This window comes from Bufo bufo, chromosome 4 (genome assembly GCF_905171765.1).
Source record: "Bufo bufo chromosome 4, aBufBuf1.1, whole genome shotgun sequence".
Lineage (NCBI taxonomy): Eukaryota > Metazoa > Chordata > Amphibia > Anura > Bufonidae > Bufo > Bufo bufo.
Window position 1 is genome coordinate 119,441,293 of NC_053392.1, and position 23,298 is coordinate 119,464,590.

At 46.3% G+C, this 23,298-nt stretch overlaps 2 protein-coding genes across 3 annotated transcripts in view; one reads left to right on the forward strand and one right to left on the reverse strand.

Annotated features, from left to right (window-relative positions):
• Positions 1-2,955, reverse strand: part of RNF168 (ring finger protein 168) — a 28,400-nt gene extending 25,445 nt beyond the window's left edge. Inside the window, exon 1 of one of the 2 annotated variants that reach the window (XM_040427769.1) lies at positions 2,892-2,955. The gene's annotated coding sequence lies outside the window, so the exon portion shown is untranslated. Of the gene's footprint in view, positions 1-2,412; positions 2,570-2,891 lie in introns of those variants that run through there. The other variant, XM_040427770.1, reaches the window with a different exon arrangement.
• Positions 2,943-23,298, forward strand: part of GK5 (glycerol kinase 5) — a 57,156-nt gene continuing 36,800 nt past the window's right edge. Inside the window, exons 1-3 of the mRNA XM_040427771.1 lie at positions 2,943-3,168; positions 16,851-16,944; positions 17,064-17,139. Of these exons, the coding sequence (XP_040283705.1) occupies positions 3,046-3,168; positions 16,851-16,944; positions 17,064-17,139 (293 nt within the window). The 5' untranslated portion in view covers positions 2,943-3,045. The remainder of the gene's footprint in view (positions 3,169-16,850; positions 16,945-17,063; positions 17,140-23,298) is intronic.

Consider the following 23,298-nt stretch of genomic DNA (forward strand, 5'->3'; position numbering starts at 1 on the left):
GCTCGTGTAAAACAGTCCTTATGGATCTGCTGCAGATTTAGAATTTGTACGTTGTTATGTGTGGATTTTCTTGCAGAACACATCCGCAGCGCATGGACAGTATTTGTGTAAGTCACATTCACTTTGCACCTACCGTACACAGCGCTATGTTGCGGCCGCTCTTTATGGGTATATGCACACACAATCACATTCAAGTTTTTTTAAGCAATTTTTGAAACCAAATTCAGGAGTGGCTTCAAAGGGGAGGGGAAGTGGTGAAGTAATCTTTATATGTCTTAATTACTCTCCTTTTATGACCAACATCGGCAAAAGACCTGATCAAAATCTGCACGTGTGAATGAGCCCTAATAGAACGTCACGTGTGAAGCCGCACCACCACAACCACATCTTCCTTTTCACCCGAGGTCCCAACACAGGAATTTGCTATGAATTTTTTTTGCCACTAAAAAACACTTGCTTTTTTTCATACTGTATGGAGTTTAAGTGGCGTAAAACAAATGTGTGGATGGAGTTTTTTGATCGGGTGGCTTTTTTCCCTATAAAGTAGGAGATAAAACAGTCATAAGTAGAGATGAGCGACTTTCATATTTTGAAATTCGTTCACACTTCGTTTGGTGGTAAAAGCAGAATGACGTTATGGATTCCGTTACCACGGACCATAACGCAATTCTATGACGGAATGCCTTTAGAGGCATTCCGTTATTCATTCTGTCATAATAGAAGTCTATGGGCTGCAAAACGAGACGGATCCGGATGCCGATTCATCTGAAAAATGCAATAAAATACCGGATCCGTCTCTCTGGTGTCAAATGGAAAATCGGATCCGGTATTAATTTTTTTTTGCATTTTTAAAGGTCTGCGCATGCACAGACTGGAAAGCCGGATCTGTTTTGCCAGAACACGTAATGCCGGATCCGGCACTAAAACATTTCAATTCTTGCTGCTCAGCGTTAGGGTACTCTCACACTTGCGTCACCGGAAAGGCCCGCCGGAGGTGGCAATCTGGACGCAAACGGATGGCATTTGTCAGACGTATCCGTCTGACAAATGCATTAAAAATACCGGATCAGTCTCTCTCCGGTGTCATCCGGAAAAACGGATCTGGTATTTATTTTATTTTTTTGCATCTTTAAAGGTCTGCGCGTGCGGATCCGTTTTGCCGGAACACTTAATGCCGGATCCGGCACTAATACATTTCAATGGAAATTAATGCCGGATCCTACATTCCGGCAAGTGTTCAGGATTTTTGGCCGGAGAGAAAACTGCAGCATGCTGCAGTATTTTCTCCGTACAAAAAAACGTAAGAGGGACTGAACTGATGCATCCTGAACGGATTGCTCTCCATTCAGAATGCATTAGGATAAAACTGATCAGTTTTTTTCCGGTATTGAGCCCCTAGGACGGAACTCTATGCCGGAAAACAAAACCGCTAGTGTGAAAGTACCCTTAAAAGTGTAAAAAATAAAACAAACACCACAAAATACCAGTGTGTGTTTTTAGCCTCAACCTGGACGGTATATTTTGTGGTGAAAAGCATTTACGTAGACTGGCGTTTTACGCCGATCTTTGTTTCCCTCCCCCGTGCTGGAGGATAAGGCACAGTATTTAGGCCACTTTCACACATCTGCGTTTCCTTTCCGGTATTGAGATCTGGAAGAGGATCTCAAAACGGGAGGAAAACGCTTCAGTTTTGTCCCCATTCATTCTCAATGGGGACAAAACGGAACAAACCGGAAAGGAGTTACCAGAATGCGTTCTGTTCCGGTTTGTTATGTTCTCATGCTGGACACAAAAGTGCTGCAAGCAGCGTTTTTGTGTCCGTCTTGGGAAACAAAACAAACAATTATGTAAAAGTGTCCGGCATGTTCATTTTCGATATAATACAACCGGATCCGTTCTGATCGGATGCAGCCGGTTGTATACGTTTTGCTGTTGTCAGCAATAACGCCGATGTGAAAGTATCCTTACGATGAGGCTCAGGCCATGTCATAAATTAGGTGTACCACCAGCAGTCTGTGCCCCTCGAGGAAAAACGACTGCAGCCCTGACTGGCGTGGTCTTCGCTCCGCTGTCAGTCGGTTTACAGTAAGTCGCGCCCAGTGTCCCATCCCAGTCACTCCTAAGGGGCGACTACGGTACAAAAACAGCCGTGAGACAAAACAGGGTCTTGCAACTTTTTTTTACGTTTTTGGCGCAACGCTGTAAGTAAATGCCCCCTGACCACCGTGTTCCAGTGAATGGCACAGTGTAACATCTCCAGTATGATACTGGGTCAGGAATATAGGCTCACACACTGAGGCCACATCCTCACATATACTGAGGTGACTGATCCATACATGGCAGTATACTGTCAGGATGGAGACGTGTCTGTACATGCCCGGTGCACCCCCTGATGTCCTCGGCTATACTGACCGTCAGCTGACACCCGCTGGGGGCGCCCAGTACAGCCGCCTCACGAATCACGATCATCCATCTGGCGCCAAACAAACCACCAGCCAAATCTCCTCACCACACACCCGCCAAATCCACGACAGGTAATGCTTCCGCTAGAGGGCAAACTGCAGACCAAGGCGCCATTTTCCCGTAGACCATGGAAAGTACTCGACAATACAGTAAGTCCAGAGGCCGGGTGTTCTGTCAGAAAACCTTACCTCGTCAGATTCCCTTACCCCACGTGACTTAAACATGAATTCTTGGCTTGAAGCTAACACAGACAGGGACACGAGCGTGTCTCCTATTGCTGAGGAAAGGTTTTTATTTTCCATCCGTAACCTTATTGGCCAGAATAGGGAATGTATTCAGCATTATCGCTACGTATAATATCGTCTATTAATTCTTTATGACATGCACGCCCTGTCATATAATATACTTATTAGTGAAGCCTCCCGTACCTGCCAGTAGTAAAAATGGCCGACGTCTCCAGCAATCACAGCCTTCCTTCTTGTGTCAACAAGCCCCGCCCACTGTAAACATGGTAACGCCTATGGCCGCTCCGCCCAGGAGATTTCTGTAGCCTCCGCTGAATGAGCGGCGGTTCGCCTGAGCATGGGGTCTGTTAGGAACGGATACCGGGAGCGGCTGGTGCTGGCCGTGGACGTCGGGAGCACGATTCTACGTTGTCACGTGTACAACGCGTCCGCAGAGACTTGTGGGAGCGCGGAGGACAAGGTATGGGTCCTGCAGGGGAAGCAATGACCGAGCGGGGATCGGCAGTGCCCTACTGTCACAGATGACGTGCAGTGGTTGTGGTGCCCCGTAAGTGAAGTGTAATGTATGGAGAATTGACATTATCATGGCAGCTTGTTGGCTAATGTAAGAAGACTGAGGGCTGGGCTCACCGGTACAGAGGGTTCGCGATGCCACAGACATGGGCTCACAGGTACAGAGGGTACACCATACCACACGGACATGGGCTCACCGGTACAGAGGGTTCGCGATGTCACACAGACATGGGCTCACAGGTACAGAGGGTACACCATACCACACAGACATGGGCTCACCGGTACAGAGGGTACACCATACCACACAGACATGGGCTCACCGGTACAGAGGGTACACCATACCACACAGACATGGGCTCACCGGTACAGAGGGTTCGCGATGTCACACAGACATGGGCTCACCGGTACAGAGGGTACACCATACCACACAGACATGGGCTCACCGGTACAGAGGGTACACCATACCACACAGACATGGGCTCACCGGTACAGAGGGTTCGCGATGCCACAGACATGGGCTCACCGGTACAGAGGGTACACCATACCACACAGACATGGGCTCACGGGTACAGAGGGTACACGATGCCACACAGACATGGGCTCACAGGTACAGAGGGTTCGCGATGCCACAGACATGGGCTCACAGGTACAGAGGGTACACGATGCCACACAGACATGGGCTCACAGGTACAGAGGGTACACGATGTCACACAGACATGGGCTCACGGGTACAGAGGGTACGCGATGCCACACAGACATGGGCTCACGGGTACAGAGGGTACACGATGTCACACAGACATGGGCTCACGGGTACAGAGGGTACACGATGTCACACAGACATGGGCTCACAGGTACAGAGGGTACACGATGTCACACAGACATGGGCTCACAGGTACAGAGGGTACACGATGTCACACAGACATGGGCTCACGGGTACAGAGGGTACACGATGTCACACAGACATGGGCTCACGGGTACAGAGGGTACACGATGTCACACAGACATGGGCTCACGGGTACAGAGGGTACGCGATGCCACACAGATATGGGCTCACGGGTACAGAGGGTACGCGATGCCACACAGATATGGGCTCACGGGTACAGAGGGTACACAATGCCACACAGACATGGGCTCACGGGTACAGAGGGTACACGATGTCACACAGACATGGGCTCACGGGTACAGAGGGTACACGATGCCACACAGACATGGGCTCACGGGTACAGAGGGTTCGCGATGTCACACAGACATGGGCTCACGGGTACAGAGGGTTCGCGATGTCACACAGACATGGGCTCACGGGTACAGAGGGTACACCATACCACACAGACATGGGCTCACAGGTACAGAGGGTACACGATGTCACACAGACATGGGCTCACGGGTACAGAGGGTACGTGATGCCACACAGACATGGGCTCACGGGTACAGAGGGTACACGATGCCACACAGACATGGGCTCACGGGTACAGAGGGTACACCATACCACACAGACATGGGCTCACAGGTATAGAGGGTACACCATACCACACAGACATGGGCTCACGGGTACAGAGGGTACACCATACCACACAGACATGGGCTCACGGGTACAGAGGGTACACGATGCCACACAGACATGGGCTCACAGGTACAGAGGGTACGCGATGCCACACAGATATGGGCCCATGGGTACAGAGGGTACACAATGCCACACAGACATGGGCTCACAGGTACAGAGGGTACACAATGCCACACAGACATGGGCTCACAGGTACAGAGGGTACACGATGTCACACAGACATGGGCTCACGGGTACAGAGGGTACACGATGCCACACAGACATGGGCTCACGGGTACAGAGGGTACACGATGCCACACAGACATGGGCTCACGGGTACAGAGGGTTCGCGATGTCACACAGACATGGGCTCACGGGTACAGAGGGTACACCATACCACACAGACATGGGCTCACAGGTACAGAGGGTACACGATGTCACACAGACATGGGCTCACGGGTACAGAGGGTACGTGATGCCACACAGACATGGGCTCACGGGTACAGAGGGTACACGATGCCACACAGACATGGGCTCACGGGTACAGAGGGTACACCATACCACACAGACATGGGCTCACAGGTATAGAGGGTACACGATGCCACACAGACATGGGCTCACGGGTACAGAGGGTACACGATGCCACACAGACATGGGTACAGAGGGTACACGATGCCACACAGACAACGGTTCTATCCCAGCAGTTGAGTTTACTGAACAATGTAGTGAACAAGAAGCTGAGAATATATAAAACAGATTAAACCAACAGTGAATGTAACGCAGTCTAACAATAAACCAGTAACTGTGATGTTTTCCCCAAAGTCCATTAAGCAGCCTATCTTTTTTTCACGCATCAGTTCTGCGTTGCGTGAAAATCGCAGCATGTTCTATATTCTGAGTTTTTCACGCAGCCCTGGCCCCATAGAAGTGAATGGGGCTTCAGTGAAAAACGCATTGCATCTGGAAGCAAGAGAAGATGCAATGTGTTTTTCACTGATGGTTGCTAAGAGATGTTGTTTGTAAACCTTCAGGTTTTTTTTTATCACACGCGTGAAAAACGCATCAAAACGCATTGCACCTGCGCGGAAACATCTGAACGCAATCGCAGACAAAACTGACTGAACTTGCTTGCCAAATGGTGCGAGTTTCACTGAACGCATCCGGACCTAATCCGTTACGCTCGTGTGAAAGAGGCCTAAGTATTGTGCAATACTATTTGTAATCCACAGAGAAATGATGTATTTCTCTTGTCACTTTAATCCTTACTCCAGCTCCCAGCATATAACACCCTACGAGCAGCCAGTGAGATAGGAAGGTGCCAGTGTATGAGTCCCTTAGGGCTATGCATTAGTTTGCAGCCTTTACACCGCAATGTAACTGTACTTGGAGCATTGTATGTCCAAATGCCACTTCAACAGTGTGGTGCAATTTGACATGGCAGAGCCACAGTTCCTTGAGCAGGTTCTTGGTACTTTATCTTATTTCCTGGTCCACTCCAGAACTGGATCCTACAGACACGACACTCCTGGGGTCCTCGCTGCAAACCTCCCCTTCGTGCTGTCACCAGTCTCCACCGTGAGCCGGTCCATTCCCTTCCAGATTATGCAGAGAAGATCTCTTCTGGTCTCCAGCAGCACCAAACACAGCCTCCCTCTGCTCACTTCCTGCTTCTAGAGGCACCTCCTCCCCTTACACAGGGAGAGTGTGATGCAAGAAGTCATTTGCTAAGTACAGTGTCAAATCTGCATATTCAGTTTGCTATCACACTTGTAAGGGTCCAAAACAGCCCATAAATTAGCTATTTACCAACTTTGCAAACTAAATAGGTTAATAGTATTCTTCTGATAGGCAGCTCCAATGTAGACTTTTATCATCTCCTTTGCTGCCATCTACTGACTAAAGTGAGATGTTGCAGTAATTATACAATTTACAACATAGCAGAGTAATACATTTAAGGGTACTTTCACACTTGCAGTAGAGGATTCCGGCAGGCCGGATCCGTCAAAATGCATGCAAACTGGCATTTGTCAGACTGATCAGGATCCTGATCCGTTTGACAAATGTATTGAAATGCCAGATCCATTTCTCCGGTGTCATCCAGGAAAAACGGATCCGGCATTTATTTTTTTTCACATTTTTGGCGGTCTGAGCATGCACAGACCGCAATGCCGGATCCGGCACTGATGCATGTCAATGGGAAAAAATGTGTTACAGAATTTTGGACGGAGATAAAACCGCAGCATGCTGTGGTATCATCTCCGTCCCTAAAAGTCAAAAAGACTGAACTGAAGACACCCTGATGCATCCTGAACGGATTACTCTCCATTCAGAATGCATGGGGATAAAACTGATCAGTTCTTTTCCGGTATTGAGCCCCTAGGACGGAACTCAGTGCTGGAAAAGTATAATGCTAGTGTGAAAGTACCCTAAGGTCCCTTGTAGAGATGAGTGAATTTCATATTTTGAAATTTGTTCACACTTCATTTGGTGGTAATAGGTGAATTGCGTTATGGATTCTGTTACCACGGACCATAAAGCAATTCTATTGCCTCTAGAGGCATTCCCTTATTCATGCCGTCATAATAGAAGTCTATGGCCTGCATAACGGATCCGTCCGGTTTACGTTATGCTGGAGTCCTCTCTGTTTTGCAGTCCATAGACTTCTATTATGACGGCATGAATAACGAAATGCCTCTAAAGGCAATAGAATTGCGTTATGGTCCGTGGTAACAGAATCCATAACGCAATTCACCTTTTACCACCAAACGAAGTGTGAATTAATTTCATAAGCGGAAATTCGCTCATCTCTAGTCCCTTGCCCCACATCCTTACACTTACAGGGGGCAGTGTGCCCAGGGAGCTGGCAGCGATATTTAATCCAGGGGCATAACTCGCAAGGAAAATTCTGTTTAATAATCTAGAAAATTCGTTTTTTTTTTTAAAAAAGTTGTCCCTTTACAACTTATGTCCTGCCCACAGTATAGGGGATGTGCCTAATCAGAGGGGGTGCAGGGGCCCTGCCAGTGTAAAGAACGGGGGCCCACATTTGAATGAAGCAGTAGACTTGTGTGTATGTGTGTGGGACTGCAGGAGATGTCACCGGCAGCCCTACAGAGATGAATGGAGCAGCAGTGCATCCAAACAGAAGAGCGCGGGCCCCTGTTCTTGTGGGTGGCAGGGGCACCCCTAGTCAGACCAGTGCTGATCAGACACTTAGAAGTGGATGTAAGGGGACAGTCCCTCTAGATTTTGTTTAGATAGTCCTTGTTATTTAGGCAGGGTTCCTACCTATCCAGCCGTACGTTGTATTTTTCCTCCGCTATAGTATAGAAACTGGGAAGCAAAAGTTGCTGACACGACTTATTTTTCTATGGCATTGTTCCTGGCATCTGGCACATCAGTTTTGACTCTGCATGGCTCCTAGCACCAGAGAGCAGAATGTAGCATGCAGCATTTGTCTGGCCAGTGGTTCAGGCTATGGGCACCGGACCATACATCATTTGTGTCCAACTCCGGTATAAATTAGGTGCCTCCCGTAACGGTGTCATCCACGGTGCCTCCCGTAACGGTGTCATCCACGGTGCCTCCCGTAACGGTGTCATCCACGGTGCCTCCCGTAACGGTGCCATCCACGGTGCTCCTCCCCCCGTAACGGTGGTGTGCCCCCCCCCCCCCGTAACGGTGCACTCCACGGTGCGCGCCCCCCCCCCCTCCCCCGTAACGGTGTCATCCACGGTGCCTCCCGTAACGGTGCCATCCACGGTGCTCCTCCCCCCGTAACGGTGGTGTGCCCCCCCCCCCCCCCCCCGTAACGGTGCACTCCACGGTGCGCGCCCCCCCCCCCCCCCCCTCCCCCGTAACGGTGCCATCCACAGGTACCGATAGCGGTGAAGAAACCTGGTGTAAGGCCCCTTTCACACGGGCGAGTATTCCGCGCGGATGCGATGCGTGAGGTGAACGCGTTGCACCCGCACTGAATACCGACCCATTCATTCCTATGGGGCTGTTCACATGAGCGCTGATTTTCACGCATCACTTGTGCGTTGCGTGAAAATCGCAGCATGCTCTATATTCTGCTCTATATTCTGCGTTAAATTTTTTTTTAAACTCACCTTAGTCCACTTGTTCGCGCTGCCGGCATCTCCTTCTGTCTCCTTTCTTCAGGACCTTTGATGACGTCACTCCGGTCATCACGTGGTACGTCACATGATCTTTTACCATGGTGAATCACCATGGTAAAAGATCATGTGACCTACCATGTGATGACCGGAGTGACGTCATCAAAGGTCCTGTTCCTGTAATTAATGCTCACCACAGGTCCTATTCAACAAATGAGACAGAAGGAGATGCCGGACCGCGATCAAGTGGACTAAGGTGAGTTAAATTATTATTATTATTTTTTTTTTAACCCCTCCAGTGCTGTTTTACTTTGCATTCTGTATTCAGAATGCTATTATTTTCCCTTTATAACCATGTTATAAGGGAAAATAATACAATCTACAGAACACCGATCCCAAGCCCGAACTTCTGTGAAGAAGTTCGGGTTTGGGTACCAAACATGCGCGATTTTTCTCACGCGAGTGCAAAACGCATTACAATGTTTTGCACTCGCGCGGAAAAATCCCAGGTGTTCCCGCAACGCACCCGCAACGCCCGTGTGAAAGAGGCCTAAAGCTGAGCTGTGTGTGTGTCAGGTGAGGCTGAGACTGAAGGACCTGCGAGCTTCTATTCGCTAATACAGGTCATATAATAGTGGTATGTTTGCTTTTGTATTAAGATTATTTTTAGTGGTGAATATATAGGGAATAGAGAGCTCAATCCTGGTCTAAAACATTCTGAAGAACCTGATTTACCTATGTGGCAAATTTGGTGTAGATTGGTCTAGTTGTTTTTGGCTGTGAAAAAAAAAAAATATATATATATATTACACTGCTCAAAAAAATAAAGGGAACACTTAAACAACACAATGTAACTCCAAGTCAATCACACTTCTGTGAAATCAAACTGTCCACTTAGGAAGCAACACTGAGTGACAATCAATTTCACATGCTGTTGTGCAAATGGGATAGACAACAGGTGGAAATTATAGGCTATTAGCAAGACACCCCTAATAAAGGAGTGGTTCTGCAGGTGGTGACCTGACCACTTCTCAGTTCCTATGCTTCCTGGCTGATGTTTTGGTCACTTTTGAATGCTGCCGGTGCTTTCACTCTAGTGGTAGCATGAGACGGAGTCTACAACCCACACAAGTGGCTCAGGTAGTGCAGCTTATCTAGGATGGCACGTCAATGCGAGCTGTGGCAAGAAGGTTTGCTGTGTCTGTCAGCGTGGTGTCCACAGCATGGAGGCGCTACCAGGAGACAGGCCAGTACATCAGGAGATGTGGAGGAGGCCGTAGGAGGGCAACAACCCAGCAGCAGGACTGCTACCTCTGCCTTTGTGCAAGGAGGAGCACTGCCAGAGCCCTGCAAAATGACCTCCAGCAGGCCACAAATGTGCATGTGTCTGCTCAAACGGTCAGAAACAGACTCCATGAGGGTGATATGAGGGCCCGACGTCCACAGGTGGGGGTACTACTTACAGCCCAACACCGTGCAGGACGTTTGGCATTTGCCAGAGAATACGAAGATTGTCAAATTCGCCACTGGCGCCCTGTGCTCTTCACAGATGAAAGCAGGTTCACACTGAGCACATGTGACAGACGTGACAGAGTCTTGAGACGCCGTGGAGAACGTTATGCTGTCTGCAACATCCTCCAGCATGACCGGTTTGGCATTGGGTCAGTAATGGTGTGGGGTGGCATTTCTTTGGAGGGCCGCACAGCCCTCCATGTGTTCGCCAGAGGTAGCCTGACTGCCATTAGGTACCGAGATGAGATCCTCAGACCCCTTGTGAGACCATATGCTGGTGCGGTTGGCCCTGGGTTCCTCCTAATGCAAGACAATGCTGGAGTGTGTCAGCAGTTCCTGCAAGACGAAGGCATTGATGCTATGGACTGGCCCGCCCGTTCCCCAGACCTGAATCCAATTGAGCACATCTGGGACATCATGTCTCGCTCTATCCACCAACGTCACATTGCACCACAGACTATCCAGGAGTTGGCAGATGCTTTAGTCCAGGTCTGGGAGGAGATCCCTCAGGAGACCGTCCGCCACCTCATCAGGAGCATGCACAGGAGTTGTAGGGAGGTCATACAGGCACGTGGAGGACACACACACTACTGAGCCTCATTTTGACTTGTTTTAAGGACATTACATCAAAGTTGGATCAGCCTGTAGTGTGTTTTTCCACTTTAATTTTGAGGGTGACTCCAAATCCAGACCTCCATGGGTTAAAAAATTTGATTTACATTTTTTAATTTTTGTGTGATTTTGTTGTCAGCACATTCAACTATGTAAAGAACAAAGTATTTCAGAAGAATATTTAATTAATTCAGATCTAGGATGTGTTATTTTTGTGTTCCCTTTATTTTTTTGAGCAGTGTATTATACACTGCCTGTCCAAAAAAAAAAAGTCGCCACCTGGATTTAACTAAGCAAATAGTTATGAGCCTCCTATTGGATAATTACTTAATGGGCGATTATCTTTCAGCTGGCAATAAGTCATTTAATCCCAGCTGGTGCAATAAGTTGCTTCTCATTTCTTAAACAACCATGTTGAAAGACACATCTCGTGGTCGTGGAAAAGATGTTAGTCTGTTTGAGAAGGGTCAAATCATTGGCATGCATCAAGCAGAGAAAACATCTAAGGAGATTGCAGAAACTACTAAAATTGGGTTAAGAACTGTCCAACGCATTGTTAAAAACTGGAAGGATAGTGGGGTCCCATCATATTCGAGGAAGAAATGTGGCGGCAAAAAATCCTGAATGATCAGCGATCACTTAAACGTTTGGTGAAATCAAATCGAAAAACAGTAGAACTCAGGGCTATGTTTAATACTGAAAGTAAGAGCATTTCCACATGCACAATGCGACGGGAACTCAAGGGATTTGGGCTGAACATCTGTGTAGCCGTAAGAAAACCACTAATCATTGAGGCAAACCAGAAAAGTTTCAACTGTCCCATTACTTTTGGTCCCTTAACCTGTTCCGGACACATGACATACCAGTACGGCATGATGTCCCGGTACTTAAGGACACATGACGTACCGGTACGTCATGTGTAGTTCCAATCACCAGCGCGGTGCCTGCTCAAATCATATGGCAGGCACCCGGGGACAATGCGTGAGGGGGTCCTGTGACCCAGCTCCCTCCCCCCCCGTGTCAGCGATCGCCGCAAACCGCAGGACAATTCAGACCTGCGGTTTGTGGCTTTTACATTTTGCGGCGTTGCCATCGGGTCCCCGTGCGGCTGTAGGGGGGACTTGATGGCATGGAAGGCAGCACAATGCCTTTCTTTAGGCATCGGCGCTGCCTTCCGCTGACGAGCCTGTGAGATCCAGCCCCCTGCATCTCACAGGCCGGAAGCTGTATGAGTTATACACACTGTATTACTCATACAGCCAATGCTTTCCAATACAGAAGTATTGAAATGCATTGTAAAGGGGATTAGACCCCCAAAAGTTGAAGTCCCGAAGTGGGACAAAAAATAAAGTGAAAAAGAAGTTTAAAAAATAAAGTTTTCCCCCAAAAAAATAAAGTTTAAAGTAAAAATAAACAAAAACGTCATTTTCCCCAAATAAAGTAAAAATAAATTGGTAAAAATTAGGGAGAAAATAAAAAGTATACATATTAGGTATCGCCGCGTCCGTATCGACCGGCTCTATAAACTTATAACATGACCTAACCCCTTTAGATGAAGAACACCGTAAAAATTAAAAATGTGCTAAATAAACCATTTTTTTTTGTCACCAACAGCAAGCGATCAGAAAGGCGTTTGCCCACCAAAATGGTACCAATCTAACCTTCACCTCGTACCGCAAAAAATGAGCCCCTACCTAAGATAATCGCCCAAAAAATAAAAAAAACAATGGCTCAGAATATGGAGACACTAAAACATTTTTTTTGTTTTCAAAAAGCTGTTATTGTGTAAAACTTAAGTAAATTTATAACGTATCGCCGCGTCCGTAATAACCTTCTCTATAAAAATATCACATGACCTAACCCCTCAGATGAACACCGTAAAAAAAATAAAAACTGTAAAAAAAGCAATTTTTTTTTGTCCTCTTACATCACAAAAAGTATAATAGCAAGCGATCAAAAAGTCATTTGCACCACAAAATAGTGCCAATCATACCGTCATCTCATCCCACAAAAAAATGAGACCCTACCTAAGATAATCGCCCAAAAACTGAAAAAACTATGGCTCTCAGAATATGGAGACTCTAAAACATGATTTTTTTTGTTTGTTTCAAAAATGAAATAATTGTGTAAAACTTACCTAACATGTATACTTTTTATTTATGTAAGTTTTACACAATTATTTCATAGTGGTATCAGCATGTCTCGCCGACATGGGCGTAGCTGTTCTGCACATTGCATTAAGCAGCTTATATTTCTCAGTGTTACACAATGAGAAACAAGATCCTCCAGAACAGCCCTCTCACAGGTGTGCGGACCCTCATGAGGACGTAGTAATGTGTGAGATGGGATGTCCAGAACAGGAGATTAGTCCCAGCAACCTCATCATCTTAAAGGGGTGTTCAATAAAAAAAAAAATCATAATCTACTCTTGGGAAAGACCATTCATGTGAAGGGACCGCAGACCTCCATTGAATAGACCTCCATTCTGCAGATAAATCAGCCTAGTTATAATGCAGCACGTTCTGTGAAAGTCCACGCCGCAGGTCAGTTTACATGGGCTTTTTGTTTTTCCCGTATCGTGCGAATTAGATTTGTTAACGGGAATACAATATTGATGGCATGTCCTTGGGATAGGCCATCAATATCTGATCAGTGGGGGTCCGACTCCTGGCACTCCCGCAGATTGGTTGAATGCCGAGGCTGCAGCCCCTTCCTAGGCCCGTGGTCATGGGTCACTCACATGGCCTATGTTCCGCTTAGTCCCATTCCAGTGAATAGGGTTGGGCTGCAATGCCAAGCATAGCCACTATACAATATACGGCGCTGTGCTGTGAGGAGGCCGCTGCACTCAGCGGATGCTGCAGGCTGTTTGAACAGCTGATTAGCGGGGGTGCCGGGAGTCGGACCACCACAGATCTGATAATGATGATCTATCCTGAGGATAGGCCATCAATATGCTACTCCTGGAAGCCCCCTTTATAATCTCATCGCTTTACTGCTACTATAATACATTGCGGATTATCCACCCACTGTCTAGCATTCTGCCGCCATTAAACCACTAGACAACATGGGGACAAGTGATGACATAGCGATCGCTCTTCCCCATGCTGCGGAGGAGATCACTGCATGTAATAGCAGCGGTCTCCTCCGCTAGGAAGACTTCCTCCTGACAAGCGCTTGCTGATCTGCCTTTAGAACATGTGCTTATTGCTTCCACCCTGCTTTTTGTCACCCCATAGTCCAAGGAATAATTAGTCCTAAGGAGTGAGAGGGGAGGGTGGTAGAAGAAGATAAGATACAGAGTGGACTATGCTCATGTCTGGCTATAGGACATAGTGCTATGACCTAGTACAGATAATTCCGACTTTACTCTGACTTGATGTCTGGGAACATGCGCAAAGACAGAACACGTCATCATTAAAACGGATCAAGGATTCATATTTTTTTTATTTTTTTTAACAGTCACAAAATCCCTGCTCACTGAGGTTACACTGAATTGCATTGCATTGTGCACATGTATTTATCATCATCATGGCCAAATGTAATATTTCCCATTTTAGCAGAATCATATGATACGTGTAGTAAAGACTGCACCATGCATTGCCTGCCTAGGGGCTCATTCACATTCTGTGTGCCTGGACCGATTGTGGACTTTCATGCGGAAAAAAACGCAGTCCCAGCAAACTGAATGACATTTGACAAACCTCATGTACATTTTCTTTTCTTTTTTTTCCGGGCGGAAATAGACCTACCGTGCGAATTTTGAAATGTACAGCATGTCAATTGTTTTTTGTCGCATATTTAGTGTGGATTTCACACCTGGCAATGCAGGGGGTGAGATCGGGACAAATCCACAACTAAATCTGTAAGGCTCCATTCACACGTCCGTGGTGTGTTGCGGATCCGCAGCACACCCGGCCGGCACCCCTATAGAAATGCCTATTCTTGTCCGCAGCTGCAGACAAGAGTAGGACATGTTCTATCTTTTGCGGGCCTCGCTCCGCAAATGCGGATGGCACACTGTGTGCTGTCCGCATCCATTCCGTCCCCATAGAGAATGAATGGGTCCGCATCCGTTCCGCAAAATTGCGGAACGGATGCGGACCCATTTGCAGACATGTGAATGGAGCCTAACACATGTGGAATTTGGTGTGGGAACGCAGAGTAATCTGCATGAAGATTGGCACAGGAATTATTTTTTGAAAACCAGCACCCATGTACAGGCGCCCTTGCACACGTTGCAGATTAAGCATAGTCTTTCCGTATAGAAAAACCACAGAATAAGGCCTCTTTCACACTACCGTTTTTTTTTCCCGTTTTGTAGGCCGTTTTTTTGCAGTCCGTATACGGAACCATTCATTTCAATGGTTCCGCCAAAAAAAACGGAATGTACTCCGTATGCATTCCGTTTCCGTATTTCCGTTTTTCCGTTCCGTTGAAAAATAGAACATGTCTTATTATTGCCCGCAAATCAAGTTCCGTGGCTCCTTTCAAGTCAATGGGTCCGCAAAAAAAACGGAACACATATGGAAATACATCCGTATGTCTTCCGTATCCGTTCCGTTTTTGCGGAACCATCTATTGAAAATGTTATGCCCAGCCCAATGTTTTCTATGTAATTGCTGTATACTGTTTATGCCATATGGAAAAACGGAACGGAAACAAAAAAGAACAGAACAACGGATCCGTGAAAAACGGACCGCAAAGCACTGAAATAGCCATACGGTAGTGTGAAAGAGGCCTAATACAGTGCCAGCAAAGGGTATGAGGCTAGACAAATCTCATGGACACTTAGCTTCTTTTTTCTTTTCTTTTTTTTCTGGTGTGTGGATTTTGAATTCTGCAGCATGTCAATTGTTTTTCAATATAAGGCCTCTTTCACACGGGCGTGTGCGCCCTGTTGCCGTATTGCGGACTGCATTTGCGGATCCGCAATACACGGGTGCCGTTCCGTGGGCATTCCGCATCACGGATGCGGACCCATTCACTTCAATGGTCCGGAGATGTGGAACAGAAGCACGGAACGGCAGCACTACGGAGTGCTTCCATGGGGTTTCGTCCCGTACTTCCGTTCCGCAAAAAGATAGAACATGTTCTATCTTTTTGCGATCCGCTGCGGCTGCCCTACGGACTGTGCTCGTGCATTGCGGCCCGACTACGGGGCACACACGCCCGTGTGAAAGAGGCCTAAGGGTGAGATGTGCGACAAAACCCGCATAAAATACACAAGTAACGTGTATTTTGATGGAAATTTGGTGTAGAAATGAACAGAAATCAGCATGGAAATTTTTACGGAATATCTGCAAGATCGGTGTGCAGGTAGCTTTAGGGCGTCTTCAAACGTGGCAGATATTGTGGGGAAAATTCCTGTGACTGAAAATCAGTTTTGTTCATTTGCAAGGGGTTGGTGGCAAGAGCACGGATTTCTGCACACACCTTTCAGGTGAATAGGACCGTCACATACATTAGTCTGCCAGGTGAAGGCTACCCAAGTGTGAAGGCTTTCCCAAAACCTGCAAGACCATCCTGTGGTTGCATTGGATGGCAGAACGTCAGTTGACGGGATGCACATCTGTCTTATCACACATCAGAAAATGAGGCACACAAGGGGAAGACCCCTCAATCTGCGGCACATGTGGGCCACCCATGCACCAGAACTGGATTCTGCTCCAGCCAGGAGCCAAAATGGGCAACTTTTCTGGGCCACAAAACGGTTGTAGCAGTTTGATAAATCTCCCCATAAAGCTTTTGATTTATACTTGTAGTCCATTTAGACCTCACTCCTCCTTTTGGGTCTGAAATCAATCTAAGATTCTCGCTGCATGTTTTCACATCTTCTCTCGGCAGTTAAAGGTTTTGTACCCTCACCGTGGACATGTGGAGCTCGACCCTGAAGAACTATGGAAGCAGTTTGTGACCGTGGTGAAAGAGGCAGCGAAAGGTGATCTCTTCTGGAAAGTGGTGGCCATACCTGCTCAGCCACTCATTCTGTTCCACTGCATTACTGCGGTTTTGCTGTTAACCCTTTCTTGACACAAGACGATTCGTATGTCTCCACAGATGCAGGGGTCCATTTAAGCCAAATCGCTGGTCTTGGCATCTCCACACAAAGGGCAACTTTCATTACCTGGAACAAGTAAGCAGTTAAGGAAGAGGGTTAGTTATGAAGTGTCATAGTAAATGTAATGTCCAGGAAAAAGATCTTCCAGCACTAGATAAAGGCCAAAAATTAATTGTCACACCAATAAAAACATTACAAAAAAAAAGTCCAGCCAAAAGATGTTTACTCGTTTCGAACAGATTAATACATGTTCTTAAAGGGAACCTGTCACCGGGATTTTGGGTATAGAGCTGAGGACATGGGTTGCTAGATGGCCGCTAGCACATTCGCAATACCCAGTCCCCATAGCTCTGTGTGCTTTTATTGTGTAAAAAAACTGATTTGATACATATGCAAATTAACCTGAGAGGAGTCCTGTCCCTGACTCATCTCGCGTACAGGACTCATCTCAGGTTAATTTGCATATGTATCAAATCTGTTTTTTTACACAATAAAAGCACACAGAGCTATGGGGACTGGGTATTGCGGATGTGCTAGCGGCCATCTAGCAACCCATGTCCTCAGCTCTATACACAAAATCCCGGTGACAGGTTCCCTTTAATCAGGGGTAGGAGTGATAGATCGCATTACTGTGCCCTCTATGCCTTACTTCAACCATGAGCAAGATTTAATTGGTTCCATGCAGTTTGCACCATTTTCCTATTGATTGCTTGTAACCAGTTTTTGGACAAAGTTGTCCACAGCTCTTAGACTAAACAGCAGCACCTGTCGTTCCTGTTGCGTTGTTTCTGTTGCCACACTGACCGGCCTAGCCCGTCTACTTCTGCTTTAATGAATTTGTCATTCTGTCATGAGATGTGCTGGATTCTTCTTAAAGGGAATGTGTCATCAGAAAATGACCTATTGTTTTAGGCTACTTTCACACTCTCGTTTGGTGCGGATCCGTCTTGTACCTGCACAGACGGATCCGCACCAATAATGCAAACGCTTGTATCCGTTCATAACGGATCCGTTTTGCATTATTCTTTCAAAAAAAAGTCTAAGTCAAAACGGATCCGTCTTGACTTACATTGAAAGTCAATGGGGGAAGGATCCGTTTTCAATTGCACCATATTGTGTCAGTTAAAAACGGATCCGTCCCCATTTACTTACATTACAGGATGGATCCGTTTGACTCCACATGGTCAGGCGGACACCAAAACGCTGCATTTTAGTGACCGTCTAAAAAAAACGCAACAGAGACCAAACGCTGCCAAATTGATGCCTTCTCAACGGATCCTTATCCATTCAGAATGCATTGGGGCTGAACTGATCCGTTTTGGGCCGCTTGTGACGGCCCTGAAACGGATGTCGCAAGCGGACCTAGAAACGCCAGTGTGAAAGTAGCCTTAGGCCTCTTTCACACGGGCGAGATTTCCGCGCGTTCACCTCACGCATTGCACCCGCACTGAATCCGCACCCATTCACTTCAATGGGGCTGTGCAGATGAGCGGTGATTTTCACGCATCACTTGTGCATTGCGTGAAAATCGCAGCATGTTCTATTGTGCGTTTTGCAAGCAACGCAGGCCGCATAGAAGTGAATGGGGCTGTGTGAAAATCGCAAGCAAGTGCGGATGCGGTGCGATTTTCACGCACAGTTGCTAGGAGACGATCGGGGTGGAGACCCGATCATTATTATTTTCTCTTTATAACATGGTTATAAGGGAAAATAATAGCATTCTGAATACAGAATGCATAGTACAATAGGGCTGGAGGGCATCTCTTCTGTCTTCATCTTTGCTGTGCACAGGAAAAGGACCTGCGGTGACGTCACTACGCTCATCACACGGTCCGTCACATGATCCATCACCATGGTAAAAGATCATGTGATGAGCGCAGTGACGTCATCAAAGGTCCTATTCCTCAAAGAAGAAGACAGAAGAGAAGCCGAGCTGCGCGAACAAGTGGATTAAGGTGAGTTAAATTTTTATTTTTATTTTTTTAACCCCTCCAGCCCTATTGCACTATGCATTCTGTATTAAGAATGCTATTATTTTCCCTTATAACCATGTTATAAGGGAAAATAATACAATCTACACAACACCTAACCCAAACCCGAACTTCTGTGAAGAAGTTCGGGTTTGGGTACCAAACATGGCGATTTTTCTCACGCGCGTGCAAAACGCATTACAATGTTTTGCACTCGCGTGGAAAAATCGCGCATGTTCCCGCAACGCACCCACATCTTTTTCCGCACCGCCCGTGTGAAACCAGCCTTAATCGCATTTTTGTGTTAAACGTTTTCAGTTTTTTATTTTTTTTTATTTTGGTGAGCTGTTTTTTAATCTTTGCATGCCACTTTCTATATTTAACCAAAATGTGTATAATCCTGCAATTTTTGCATTGGCCACTAGGCCTAATAATAGGTCACGAATTCCTGTTCTGTAGAGGTAACATTTCATTATCATCACAGGCAGGATTACAATGGCAGGTAGCACCTCTCTATAGCTAAAACGGGATCCATCATATGATGGCTTATCTGCTCCCTCCTGACCTCCGCACAGGACACGGAGAACTCTTCTCATAGAAGTCAATGAGTGACATTTATCAATAATGGTGTAATTTAGATAAGTGGCATCCTCTCCCACTCTCTCTCATGGGGCGTATTGCTGCGACTAAAATGATGATCTTGCCCAAGCTTCTGTATCTTTTTCAGACCTTACCGATTAAAGTTCCCCTTAAAGATTTGAGATCCACTAAATCTCACCTCCTTAGATTCATATGGGCAGGAAGGCGTCATAGAATCCCACGGTCAGTCCTATCTAGTAGGCATCAGGGGGGACTAGGGGTACCTGATCTGTCCAAATATTATCGGGCGGCCCAGCTACGTTCTGTCACGGCCTGGGCTTCCTTGCACCCATACTCTGTCTGGATGCAGGTAGAAACACTCTCGCTAGCTCCAATACATCCTAACTCCATGCTATGGTCCGGATCTCACAAGACTCTGCCAGCTAAGGATCTCTTAGGGCCCATGGCTTGTACTAGACTCAAGGCAGCAGTGCAGTGGTAAATTCCCTCTGGTTTCTAACCACTCCCCCATGACCTCCTCTTTGTATCACCCTATACTCCCTGCTAGTCTTACCTCGTCCACAACGAGACCATGGTTTCAGCGGGGAGTGTTTCGGTTTGCAGATATTGTGGACCCCTTCACTAGGGACCTTCTACCGTTTTCTACCCTCCAGACCAAATATGATCTCCCCCCCTCCAATTACTTTTATATCCAGATTAGTCTCTTTGCCCAGTCCATTTTTTCAGGGATCACAGTTTCCCTCCCGACTCCCTTTGAATGCCTTTGCAGGGAAGGGGTACATGCGAAAGGTCTAATTTCTGAGATTTACTCCATATTGCTGACTCCCTTCCCCGATCGGGTTAAAAGGCATTCCTACATAGTGCGGTGGGAGGAGTATCTGGGGAGGGCCTTACCGGACGCACTCTGGCACCTTATATGGAGGAGGGCAGCGAAATCCTCTATGTCGGTACCACACTCCTGACTTCCTCCATAGAATGAACCCAGTAGTCCCGGGAGACTGCTGGAGATGCGGCTTACATAGGGGTACATTGCCTCATATTTTTTGGGACTGTCCCAAGATATGCCCCTACTGGAATGGAGTAGGCACCCTCCTGAGTGATATCTTTGGAATTGAAATCCGACCTGATCCTATGTCCTTCCTGCTCAATGTGGTCCCCATTCAAGTTAAAAAACACGCACTCAAGCTATTGCTACTGATACTAACAGCAGCTCGTTGTCTAGTCTCCCGAGCTTGGAAAAGCTCCGAACCACCACGGGTCTCTGATTTGTACGCTAGGGTGATGGAGGTCTGAACAACGGAGTACTCCACTGCTATGTTTCAGGACAAAATAGCACTCTTCAACGCCATATGGGACCTGCGTGATAATTATTGGGCCACTAGGCAGCCTTGACGACCTCATGTGAAAGGAATGTTCCCTCCCCCCATTATGTCTTTGTCTATGTTATTTGTCTTGTCTGTTTGCGGTCCGCAAAAAGCTGTTCCGTGATCCGTTTCGTGTGTCTTCCTTGATTTTTGGAGGATCACCAGACATGAAAAGTGAAAAAAAATCTAAGTCAAGTTAGCCTTGCAAATGATAGGAAAAAATTCAGACGCGGATGACAATCTTGTGTGCCTCCGTGTTTTTTCACTGACCCATTGACTTGAATGGGTCCGCGAACCGTTGTCCGTGAAAAAAATAGGACAGGTCATATTTTTTTGACGGACTGGAAACACGGATCACGGACGCGGATGACAAACGGTGCATTATCCGAGTTTTCAACGGACCCATTGAAAGTCAATGGGTCCGCAGAAAATCACGGAAAACGGAACAACGGACACGGAACACAACAACGGTCGTGTGCATGAGGCCTAAGCATTATTGGCTGAGAAGCTCCGGGCTTTTGGGTCTTTAAGGCTCTCCCGCTACTACCTGATGTCTTTTTGTTTAGGATACACTGCTTAGTAGTCCTTCTTCTCACTGATTACAGAAGGACACAGTCTCCATTAGTTCACTTTATTGCTTTATTTCTGCTCGGTCTCTCATTTTCCATCACTGACTATTATCACGTGATACAAACACTCATTCAATATGTATGTGATGTATTTCATGTTTCATCCTTACTTTGTACTTTTGTGCATTATTCTATTGTAAAAGTGTATTTTCATTTCTGTTTTATTTAATAATAAATATACAATTATAAAAAAAATAATAATGGTGTAATTTGTGCCAAAAACAATACTCGCATTACAAGTCAAAAGTGGTGATTTGTTTCACCTCCTATATCAAAAGGCACACGCCACTTTTAAAATGTGACTTTTTTTTTAAAATATGAACTTGATTATCTGAATATTAAATGATAGGAGCAGTAACATCAATAAAACATAACCTTTAATGGAAATCACGTAAAGAGTAGCCCCTACAAGCACTGACCACCGGGCACTAGACATGGAACCCAACAAAAGGCCACAACCGGAAACGATTAGCCAAAATTCACCCTAAGGGTGACTGGCTGGTAACGCCTATCAATACAGATGTCATACAAATAAAGAGAGAAGATTAGCCAAATTACACCGTAAGGGTGACCGGCTGGTAATACCTATAAACACAGACGTTATGGAAGTCAATATATATACAGTATATGGGTGGATCTTACCGGTCAAGCTGAATGCTCTCACGTGGAAATGTAGAGGCAACTTGATTGTACTCATTGGTCTCAGTGTAGGTCACGAACCAGGCCGGGCAGCGGGAAAGATTACTATCCCCGATGTGCCCTACTTGGACTATGCTGTCCCTAGTTTCCTCCTAACGCTGAGTCATCGCCCTGAAAAGGGCGGCCCCGTCCGGAACGTACCCCTGAGCTAACGGCCCTAGAGTACCCTAAAAAAAAAAAGCGTGCAGAGGATGATTACCGCAAAACTCGGCCTGTTTGCACTTTTACTGTGGGAACTTCTCAAATGTTAACGAGATTTCAAAGTCATCTCAAGAGATACTCTGGTGCTGTTACAATAATCTCCCAACGCGTTTCATCAATTAGAATAAGCCCTACGACTCATCAGGGGACACGGGGCTGAGAGAACCGGTGAGGAACGATGCAGGTGACAATGTTCACCCGGTTTATGTATTGACCTGGAGGCAAAAAAGTTAATAAAAAAATGTAAAAGATATAGCAATAGTTACTAGTATTACCAATAGTAGTTAGACTACGTACACACCCCTACAAACATCCCGCCCCTTTTTCGTTCATAAAAAAAAATTATTTATATAGTTATAGTTTTAGCACTAGTATAGTGGAATTTGTATGTGTAAAATATACAAACATAATCAGATGTGTGTATTTTAAAAATCTAGGTATTTGTTTTAGCTATTTTTTGTATAGCAGAGGTTTTTTTTCTGCGTAAAATATACAAATGCACGCAAAAATGTAACAAAAAAAAAAAAATTAATGTCTAAATTTCCCCAAGATGAATAACTTAGCCGAATAACCTAAAAAAGTCACTTTGAAGGGGCTTGTAACATTTTGCCAAAATGTGCTCCAGTCTTTTGAAGTCTTGCGGTGGGCTCAGCCAGTAGATAAATTACCGTATTTTTCGCCCCATAAGACGCACTTTTTCCCCCCCAAAAGTGGGGGGAAAATGCCCCTGCGTCTTATGGGGCGAATGCTTCCATTTTACATCGCAGTCTG